Source organism: Anoplophora glabripennis, unplaced genomic scaffold, assembly GCF_000390285.2.
Source record: "Anoplophora glabripennis isolate ALB-LARVAE unplaced genomic scaffold, Agla_2.0 scaffold479, whole genome shotgun sequence".
Taxonomy (NCBI): Eukaryota; Metazoa; Arthropoda; class Insecta; order Coleoptera; family Cerambycidae; genus Anoplophora; species Anoplophora glabripennis.
The window spans coordinates 225705-237196 of record NW_019416863.1 but is presented as its reverse complement, the minus strand read 5'-3'; the positions used below and the strand labels follow the sequence as shown (position 1 = coordinate 237196).

Here is an 11492-nt window from a genome sequence, read left to right as displayed (position 1 = left end):
GATTTGATCATCGAAAAATTTCTTGGATTTGCTACGCCATACAGGGTGTTTCTAAAATAGGGTTCCAAATTTCTGCTGCGTTTATAACTCATTAAAATAAGCCAAAAAGTTCCTATTAACATGTGCCCTAAAACGCATCCTTAGGAAGTTATATGCCCTTAAAAGGGCTCAAACAAAACTTAAATTTTCCACTCACCACTTTTACTAATTAAACATTACGAAGCTCAATTGACAGTTTATCAATAACTTAAATTGTTAAGCGTTGTGGCAACGTCAGTCTTTTATTTGCCATGGTAAACAGATTTTTGTAGTTTTTGGCCTAATAACTTAAAGAGCAGAGTAATTTTCAAACTCAATTTACTCGAAAACTATTGGAAATATCGATTTGGACAAAGATAATATTTTTTACGTAAAATTGTTAAAATTTTATAAATCTGTAGAGAAAATTGTAAAAACATTGAAATAAAAAAATTACGGGCCGAAAACCCCCTTCACCAACCTAGACGGGACGCATATGATTTGCATGTCGAAAAACGGAGTAGCCCATGTTATTTAACGTAAAAAGTTATGTAAGACCCATAAATTTTTTTCTATTTATTTGCGACCGTTTTGTCAATAACAGAAAAAAAAACAGTTTTGTTTGAGCCCTTTTAAGGGCATATAACTTCCTAAGGGTGCGTTTTAGGGCACATGTTAATAGGAACTTTTTGGCTTACTTTAATGAGTTATAAACGCAGCAGAAGTTTGAAGCCCTATTTTAGAAACACCCTGTGTATACCGAAGTTATTTATGTCAACTACACATCTTTTACGGAATTTAAATATCTCTTTTGGTTTTTAAATTATTATCGGGCTGGGAAATTTTTGTATATGATATATAACTACCAAAATACGGGAATTACAGAGAAAGTGAAAGTAATGGCATTTTGCTATACAAAACTTGTAAACTTAAACTTAAAAAAAAAATTAATATACGAAATTTTTTGTCATTTTTGATATGTAGAAATTATTTAGAACGAAAATTATCTCTTAACTTTTTATGTACTGTTTTGGTACAAATTAGTACTTTGTAAAGATGTTTTGATAAATGCACAATTTATCTAAACGATTTTAGACAATGTATTTAAAATGGCGTTCCTGTTCTTCATTACAATTTTCGATATCTTCTCGCATACCCATACCATTTTAAAGATTCTTTATCCCGATGAATCTGCTGATAATCTTGTTTTTTTTTTAACTTCAGTATGTCATTTAGTTTTGTGTATATGTATATTTACTTAAGGTTATTACTTTGACATCTCGATGATATTTCATGGCTTTTAAATTAAGTTTTGCTCAAGGTTAAGACAAATTTTCTGTTATAAAACACTGACATTTTTGCAATATTTCGAAGATGTGTTTTAAACATGATTCCATTGCTGTGCAAATTAATTACGGCTAATACATTTAACAATGTAAACTAGCTTACTAGCTGACTGACTATTACATTTAATAAGTAACAATGAATTTGAGTCAAAAAAAACCTACCTATGTAGACGCTAAGTGAATAACTATAACTCTTGCATTTAAATACCAATATTTTATAGCTCGTAACGTGTAGAAACTATGAAGAGAATATGCAGGAAATAACCATATACCGGTGTTTATTGTTGTACCAATATTCCCCAGGGGCTAACAGTTGCTGCGGAAATAAATCCATAACTGGACGATGACGAACAGAAGCTGACTTATATGTAATTATGGATTGCTGGCAATACTAGATATTGATATAAATCAGATTGGATTAGTTTGAGTAATATGTTTGATATCATAGTTATTATTATAATAGTCGTGTGAAGAAACGTAAGCGAACATATACGACTTCTTTCCATATTCGCTTGTAGGTATAGAAAACTGATGAAATGTGTTACCCAATATCTAATACATACAAAATTTGCCGATTTTAATTCATCTTAGCATACATAGTATGTTGTAGTATCCTCTCTAGAACTTTCTCTATTTGTTATACAGGATGTCATAGAAGTACTGCGAAATTTTAAGGAAGTTGATATAATTTGAAAAAATAAGAAAAAATAAGATTTTTTTACATTTGTCCCAAAACCCTCAATTCCTGAGAAAAATGGAAAGGTCACATCAGTGTACGATTAGTCACTAACCATAGTGGCAAGTGAAGTGAATTGAGTAATGAATTTCAGATTATACAGGATGTCCAACAAGAGAGTGCACAAATTTTAAGGGGATATTTTAAAAATAAACAAAAAAGAGTATGTAGGTACACAATTTTTTTTACTATTTCACAAAGTTTTGTTGGGTAAAAGCTACATTTAGTATTTACAATACCCTGCTAGTATCGGATTGAAAAACTAACTTTATGTTATTTAAAAGCCTATATATGTATCTATGACCCCTGAAAGTTCGTACAACACACCCAGTACAACAAGTTCAATTTCATTTAAAATCTACTATAGAGTAATTTATTAATTGCTTTTTTAATCACTTCCACAACATATGCACTCTTTTTAAAGAGCACTTTCTATATTGTTACATTCATCTTTAACATTTGTTAAGTGAAATGGTATCATTTTATTTTAATTTATTAAATATTTACGGGTTTATAAAAAAAATATTCCACTGAATTATTTGATAAGTCAGTTCATGTAAATTTTAGTTTGGTCTAGTTTCAGTCTAGTTAAGTTTTAGTAAAATGATTCTTATTTTAAAATATATGAATAGAAGTAATGTATTAATTCATGTTACAATGTATTAGGAACAATCAGACAACAGAGGAAAACAATACATTGCTCTAATTTTTATAGAAATAACCGTTTTTAGATAACTGATAAATTATTCAACCTAAGATATAAACCCAAAAAATATATGTAATGTTTCATGTCATATCCTCATATAGACACAAGTGATCCACTAATCTGTAGCTGTGTTGAATACATGAATACTTAGTACCCCACTCGGAAGAATACATTTTTTAATTAATGATATGGTGGGAAACAACTATTCCATAGGCTATATGCCCTGGCTAGTATTGAATTACACCTTAATATCCAGTAAATAGTTAAGGTCATTCATCAAGAGAATCACCAGACATATATCGGTTTCGAACTTATTTGTTCTCATCACTATGCCATAGGTGAGACGTTCGGCGAATGATCTTAACTATTTACTAGATATTGGGGGTGTAATTCAATGCCAGCCGTAGTATATAGCCCGTAGAGTAATTGTTTCCTACAATCTCACTAGTTAAACAATTCAAAATACTTCTTCAAACTTGCTACATTTAGAAAGCTGTCATTATAGTTAAAACCTTCATTTAGTTAATTTCTGAAATTTTAATGTAATAAAAATCTGATGGGTATTATTTCTTATAGTTTATTATATATCAGAATTTTTAAACCTTATTATTTTCTACTGACCAGATAGATACATTATTAATTTTAAAATTACAGTGCTCGATGCAGTATACTAATAATGATGATGACCCCCTTTAGATCCAATTCCTTGGGCACTGGCGGTAGCTACGGCTGCGCCAGCTGCAGCTGCGTTGGATTGAGCCACTTGAGCGGATTGAGCTGCCCTTTGGGCGGACACTTCAGTTTCGTGCAACTCGGCAACAGCGTTGTCAATACGGCTGAGAATCTGAGCCACACGTTGTTTAGCTTCAACGACCATGGACTGTTGGGCGGCTGATACCCTGGCAGCTTCAGCAGCGGCCTGTTGGGCGTTCTGGGCGCCGCTTTGGACCGCAGAGATAGCGGCGCTCAAGCTGGTGACTTGAGATTGGGCCTGCTGGGCGGTGGAATAGGCAGCTTGAGCGGCAGATGCAGTCTGTTGGTACTGGGTGATTTCCTCCTGGAGTTGGTGTTGGGCGTCGGCCAGTTGTCTTCTGAGGTTTTGCACAATGGCTTGTTTGCCTACGAGGGCAGCTTGAGCGGTTTGGGCTGCCTAAAAGAAGAAATAAAAGATAATAATTGTGAAACACCATTATATGATCATATTACATTGATTTTGCAGCTTTTGAGAGAAACATTTCGCTTGTCAGTCTTTGCTAATTCTGTTTATGTTATATTTATTCGACAGAAAACAACACGTATTTATTATACTGCACTCTCGAAATTTCTACACACATGGATTGATATTACTCTTTCGTGCTCTAGTTAAATCTAAGTTGGAATATGCTGCTATAATTTGGAAACCTCTCAGCAATGTTTAGAAAGACAACATTAACAATATTTGAAGGCGTTGAAATGTCTGTCATTTAAGTAAGATTCTGGAGCAACTGGAACAACTTATAATCAAGTATTAGCTAAATTTTCTGTACCAAGTTTGCATGAACGAAGGAAAGTGTCCTCCTTGATCTTTCTCGTTAAATTAATGAATAATAAAATTGACTGTATTGAACTTATTCAATTCCAATATTCCAATAACATAAATTAGATCTCCTATTATTTTTTTCTTTGACACACCAAAATCTAATATGTCAGATGTTTTCTTTTAAACACAGTATGTAAGAACTGAAATTGAAATTCACGACAGTATTGGCATTTTTAATTATAGCTATGGTTAAACTAAGGTTAAAGAATTTAGACTGAGAACAAGACTGAGTCATTGTATTAGGTCAAAAAAATTCTTACACTATTACATCAAATCAAAGACCTTGAGCTTCTCGGGAACTTGGTTCTTTATAAATAAAAATAACTATTTTTCCATAGACTCACTCTTGATCAATAGATTTTCACTATTTATTTTTTCATATTTAATTTAAATAATAAATTGTGTTAATCCAAACAACTAAAAGCATTTCAGGTTGACAATTTATCTCCATTTAAGAAGTAATTTTAATTATTTTAATTTTTGTTTTAATTTAAGTAAAATGCGAAGAAGTAAATGTTAAAATAAGGTTCTTGACCAAGACTGACATTTCCATGGAAAAATAGTTATTTCTATTTATAAAGAAGCAAGTTCCCAGAAGTTCCAAGCCTTTGATATGCTGTATGAAGCTCTTGTATATAATTTTGTCATTGTTATATCTTCCCATGTTTTAAACGGTTCAAATATTTGTTAACTGAGTAATTAAGTAAATAAAAAATATTTTTTCTTACACCAGTGGCAGCTGTGGCGAAACTGCTAGCTACTCCGAAAGCAGCCTGACTTCCAGCTGTGCGTTGGTTCTGGACAGCATTGTTGGCCTGGAGAGCGGAGCTATGAGCGAGACTGGTAAGTTCCGCGCCATTGCTATCGGAACCACCGTGCTCCTCAAACTCTCCGCCATAACCACCAGCTTCATAACCACCGGATATTACGTGGATGGCTCCCAAATCGTGGCTCGCCTGCGACTGAGAGTCGGCGGCTTGAAGGCCTCGCTTGGAGACCCCAGCAGAGGCAATACCAGCTAGAATGTATAATTTTTTTAAATAATGTTAATTTGACTAAAATCCTCAATTTTTAAAACACATTTTTTTTCTAATATGGAAAACTTTTGTGTCGTAAAATTTTTTTTCCCCATTTTTCATGTGGGAAAACTTTTATTGTTAGATTTTATTGAATATGTATATAGGCAACTTTTGCCTTGTTAGAAACTTGCTAGAAAATTTAAAAAATTAACAATGCTCTTCAAAAATATTTAATTAAATCTAATAACCAAAGTTTTTTATTAAAAAATATTCATAGAAACGAAAATTAAGTTTTAATTACCAATATACCATAAGTAACATAAAAATTTGGGCAAAAAGAGATACTTCTACTATAGTATAGTCATTAATGCTGAAAATTAACTGTAACCTCCGAATTCTTTGAAACTGCATGGATTTGCTTGAAAATTTGGCTCATCTTAGGTTCAAGTTCAAAAGTGACATAAGCCCGATTGACGCTTTTTGTTTTTTAGGGGTAAAAACTACCCCTAAGTGAAAAAAATTGTAAAAATTGAGTTTTAAACATTTTATTGATAAAAATCTTGTTCAAGCTCAAAGATTAAATAATGTTCCATGTTCTCGAACATGTTTTATGATATATTCGATCTTTTCGACCCTTTAAAGATGTGGAATGATTAAATCGTGTAATTATTTAAAATAAAAGTTACGTTATAGCTAATAAAATAATTTTTCCCTTTCAACCCCTAAAAACCACCCCTGTATTGACAAAAATTATAAAAAATTACTTTTTAAAAGCTTGGAATGCTTTAACGGTGCAATTATTTAAAATAAAAATTTTGCTCCGAAAAAATGCATTGGTTTTTTTTACCATAACTCTGTTAATTTTGAAGCTATAGTATTCTACAAAAAAGCATTTTAAAGATAATTTCAAGAGCTGTAAGATCGTTTGCATATAAAACCTTTTAAGTCCTTCGTTTTTTAAAGGGAAAGGATCGAAGGGCTCGAGACAGGTCGTTTTTCCACTAAAATGGATACTTCAAGCGGCGATATCTCCTTTATTTTGTATGCTATAGGAATAAAAATAGCAAGATATTTGTTGAAAAAAAAGCTACATTTTTATTGTCTATAATTTTTTACTTATCTTTCATAGTTTCAGAATTATTATATAAATAAGGCAATTTTCTTTTAACTTCTACATTATTCAAAAAAAACGCATTCTAAACCGGTCTAACTTCAGGATTCTATGAAAAACACTAAAACAAAACTAATTGTAAAGGGTCTACGATTAATTTTAATTCTGATGGAAATAGTACAGCGTTTACTGCTCATTTTTCCTTAAAAAAATATGAGCAGTCCATCTGTTTTTGACGATAATTCCTTCAATTTTGCTCTAATTAACTTTTATAAGTGCTCATTTTTCGTTATTTGACATTGAATACATCGATTCGAGTATTCCCCCCAAAACAAGTCCCCTTCCACTAATTATATTTCGCTTTGTATAGGCCGTACAACACTACGGTACAAAACGGTTTTCTATGTTTATTTATAAGCTACATTTTTGTTCATTACACTTTTTTAAATAAAATGCGTAGTGTTTGAGTTATTCGCGAAAAATACTTTGAAAAAGTGTTTTTTTTTCACACAAAATTCCAAGTTTCAATCGTGAATAACAAAAAAACTATAGATTTTCTTTTGAATATTTTTTACTAAATATTTGATACTCTATCGATTTCCAGCGTTATTTTTGAAAAAAAAATTACACTCCCTAATGTTCATTGACCTTTTCTATCTGCCAAATTTCAAGTCGATTGGTTCAATTTCAAAGAATTTGGAGGTGAAAAGCTTCAATGACTGTACTACTACATGTCGATGCAACTGTATTAACAAAAAAAATACTGAAATGACAGCATAAGAAAATATTGTGTCCTTTTTATTGTTGATTTTTCTAAAAAAATTATTTTATAAAATGTTTTTTCTTATCCTGGCAAGCTATGAGCAGTAATACAGTGTATAATAAAATATACAGGGAGGCTCAAAAAATTAAAAAATGTCAAATTTTCCTTAAGCAAACTTTTATTTTTTATTTTCGTTTGAAACTTTATTTAACAAAGTATTTTAAAAACTCAAGAAATGCTTTTAATTACAGGACTTACTCAAGAAAGAACAACAATTTTACTTGATTCAGACAAAAAGTATAGAAAATAATTGAATTTATAAAAAATAACTGTTTTTCGAAAAATCAGCAATAAAAAAAAGTTTGCAAGAGTACGGTACCCCATCCATCTGTATGTACCGACACAACTAGTTAATTGTCGGTGCAATAACTTCAGATTTTACTTAAATCGGGTTATGTTTAACAAACATAATCGCCATAATTGTCAGTAAAAATTGTCAATATTACTTTGGGTACTACTTCCAGCAGTTTGACTTTCCCAAGTTTGAACAACCTGCATAAAACCTCATCGAATGAGCTTATCAAACGTTTGGTTAAAAATGTCTAACTTTTCTATTTAATAAATAAAGTTGGAATTACAACTTACTTGATTTGTTGGCAAACTCAAATAATTTATAGGTTTAAGAATTACCTGTTATTTAAATTATATTACTGTGAGTAAAGTATTAATAACGTAGCATCAAACACCAACTAATGAACATGTAAAAATATAAAATAAAGCATCACTTACCGGTGCAGACAGCTAACAGGAAAAAGCGGAACATGGCTGAAAGTAAAAAGTAAATTTTGATAACGATCGATTTTTATTATTGGTCATTGATCACTTACTGCTGATTAGATCTGGGAAGTAATCCAAGTAGTTATGAAGCTAGAAACCACTGACGATTAGAGGATTCCTGTCGAGTATTTATATCCAAATTTGGTACAGTTACCATCCCGCCGAGGTGGGGAAATGTGGTAGTGTATAAGGTACTCATTAAAAAAAATGTTAGAGGTGCACGTACTATAACGACATGTAAAATTATTTATGTATCCAGAAGGATATAATATTCTAATTGAAATGAGTTGTACCTACCTCAATTTCTATACAAAAATATGTATATAATTAAATATAATGTAAGGTGGAATAAAAAATATTGAATTAATTATAGATTTTTCTATAATTTAGGAAAATACTTTATAGTACTTATTTTTCAGTAGTAACTATAAACAAAAGATTATAGAGGCTTTTGGTTTTCAGATCGAACCTATATGTTTTTATGGAATTTGATATGCTGAAACTAAATTTGAAGAGTAAAATGTTCATAGTTTAGATTTTTTGTAATCGCAGGAACAAATCTCTTCTATATTGAATATGCATTTATATCAATACTATATTTGGTAAATATGAAAAATACCGACTCTATCTCGATTTTATCCTAGATGGCCGATTTCCTAAGTATTTTTGAGTGCTGAACACGAATCTGATGTCCAAACTTGGCGGACGGAAATTTTTAGGACAAAAAAGGGCGAAAGAGGACAGAAACACAATTATATTGAAAAAAGAAGTATAAGGTGTGTTTTCCTATGTATTTTTGGGTGCTCAACTTAATTCCGATGTCAAAAAAGGGCACGCTGCCCTTCGAAGGGCAACAACTCTATTCTATTGAGACATCTTAAGCCCGTAGTGTTTTTTAAGAATAGCCTAATCTAACCTAACCTAACTAGTGCCAACCAAGGTTTGTGTGTGTGACCATAGAAGTGGTAAAGACTTGGTAGGTCCCTTAGGAAGGTTTGCCGCATGCATTGGTTGGCACTAGTTAGGCCAGGTTAAGATATTCTTAAAAAATACTGCAAGCCGGAGATTTGTTGCCCTTTTTGCCCTTGGAGAGTGACCTTATTTGATATTGGTTTTATGTTGAGCGTTCAAAAATTCATGAGAAAATACATCTTACACTTTTTTTTCAATATAATTGTGTTTTTGTCCTTTTTTGCTCTTTTTTGTCCTAAAAAGGGCTGTCCTAGAGTAAATTAGGGATAGAGTCAGTATTCTTCATATTTACCAAAGATAGTATTGAGATAACTCTTCAAATTTGATTTCAGCACATCAAGATCTATAAGAAATGATAGGTCGGATCTAAAAACCAAAAAGATATTTTATGTTAGTTATAGGCTTTATTCCAAATAAATTATTTTCTGTGACATTTCAGGGATCTTTCTCAAAGTGAGTGAGTATAAAAACAGGTATTACCTAGTTAATAATAAATTATCATATCACACTAAAAAATATACTTATATTTGTAATTTTAGGACTTAAAAAGTATAGACTCGTATGATATCTTGATATCACGTTAAGTTCTAAAATTATAGTAATGAATTCCTTATAATAATATCCCTATATATTTTTTACCTTTCTGTCTCGGAAAAGATGGTATAATCTTAATTTCATCGTGTTTTTGACAAAGTATATTTTTTTATGTAGGGATAATTTTTAATAGTATATTCTAAATGATACAGTAAACAAAAAAAGATGTAAAAATTTATATGATCTATACTGGAGAAAATATTGTATTAAGTTAGTACTGTGAATAAGGTGGATAAACAAGGCATTAAATAAAAAAAATTTTGGAACAGGATGAAGGTATTATAAGACGCCTTTTATAATAGATATTTATGTTAGAGAATTTAAAAATTCGATTAGGAATAGCGAAAAACAGGCATTGGTTTTATGCCAATATTGACCATAAATATATCGTGTAAACTGTCAAATAAAATATATAAATGGCATTATAACCAGAAAGAAAAGATGAATCGAATAAATAACAAATATAGGGTGTTCCATTTAAATAAACAAAATTTTGAATTATAAATTATATTTTCAAAATGCAACAGTAAATTGTTTTTTTATATGTATATTGCTTTAAAATCGCAAGAAAATTTCCTAAACATAACCTCCTGAGTTAATACAATAAAACAGAAAATAAAATAGGTTGTAAACAGAACTTATTCCAAAAGTAGTGAAGGAAGTTTTTAATACATTTTAAAGAGTATCAAGGACATTTATTACGATTTTTTCGGAAAACATAATATTTTTAGAAAAACAAGCAACGCAATTGACTAGAGATGAAATTAAAATTTTACCATTTAAAACCACTTTCCGTTTATTGAACAAAATTTCATTCAAATCAATTGGTTATTTCTTTTTTTAACTTTAACGCCTGCAACTTATTTTGAATTTAAAATTTTTTTAATGCTAAATGGTTCAGTTTTCTGTTTCCAATAAAACGGAAGACATATTTGTTTAAAAATAACATAGGAATTAAATGCCCTTATTAAAGTTTTAATTGTGCCTCTCAGTATTTCAGGCACTGGTTGACAGATTTGTCTACCGGTTCATAGACTAAACATCTTCAGAAATATTTAAATAAATGTGATATTTTTTACTTTCAACACCCTGCAACTCGTAAACAATTCCGATTTCCCTTCCAAATAAGTAATAATGTTATTAGAGTTAAGTTAAAATTCTGCTTCAGAACTATATTCCAGCTTTCAATATACTGGATCATTACTCACTTGGAGAGAATTTTTAATGGTAATTAGAATGCATTAACAAAAAACATTTTCAATAATAAAAAAACGTAAAATTAAAACAAACCACTGGCACTGCATAGCAGTGCTTAAAATTAATAACAATTAAAACTGTTAAAACTTATTGAGAACATAAGAAAAGGTGAATAATAGTGACCGGAACTCTTTTTTGTCCGGTTCTTTGTTAGAATTTCAAACAAAATTTTTAGTCAATAAATCTTTAAGCAAAGTGAATTTTTCTAGATTTTTACTTCTTTGTATTTTCTTTATGTGAAAAGAAAGTTGGTGTGTGATGTGTGCGTTAATAAATATGAATAAATCATACAAAAATTTATGTGCAGCGGTTTGTGAACAGAATCAGTCGAGCTATCGATGGAGTCAGAGGTTCCAAAAATGTATCTTTGTATTATTGCTTTCGCACCACGATTTATTTACTCTTCAATTCCAAGCTAACTTTCAATTATAAGTTGTTCAACAAATGGAGTAATTTGTTGGGCAAAAATACTGAATAGTGAGGACATCTATTAACATTTGTTGTTTGAATCGCAAATGGGTTAAAACAAGCTTCAGAATGTGTTCAACTGACTT

At 30.6% G+C, this 11492-nt stretch overlaps 1 protein-coding gene across 1 annotated transcript; it reads right to left on the bottom strand.

The window, feature by feature from the left end:
• Positions 1–3400: 3400 nt before the first annotated feature.
• Positions 3401–8204, bottom strand: LOC108912126. The gene is made up of 4 exons (XM_018717292.1): positions 8166–8204; positions 8068–8103; positions 5114–5403; positions 3401–3956 (listed from the first exon to the last, which is right to left on the bottom strand). Exons 2-4 carry the CDS (start codon positions 8099–8101, stop codon positions 3477–3479), a joined length of 804 nt encoding a protein of 267 aa, XP_018572808.1. The 5' UTR covers positions 8102–8103; positions 8166–8204; the 3' UTR covers positions 3401–3476.
• Between the last annotated feature and the right edge of the window lie 3288 nt (positions 8205–11492).

What these genes read in the sequence shown, in the direction of transcription:
- LOC108912126 (XM_018717292.1), bottom strand. Translation starts at nt 8,101, where the DNA reads ATGTTCCGCTTTTTCCTGTTAGCTGTCTGCACCG. An exon ending in CCTGTTAGCTGTCTGCACCG is followed by an intron (nt 5,404 to 8,067) that starts GTAAGTGATGCT and finishes TATACATTCTAG; the next exon opens with CTGGTATTGCCTCTGCTGGG. An exon ending in TCGCCACAGCTGCCACTGGT is followed by an intron (nt 3,957 to 5,113) that starts GTAAGAAAAAAT and finishes TTCTTCTTTTAG; the next exon opens with GCAGCCCAAACCGCTCAAGC.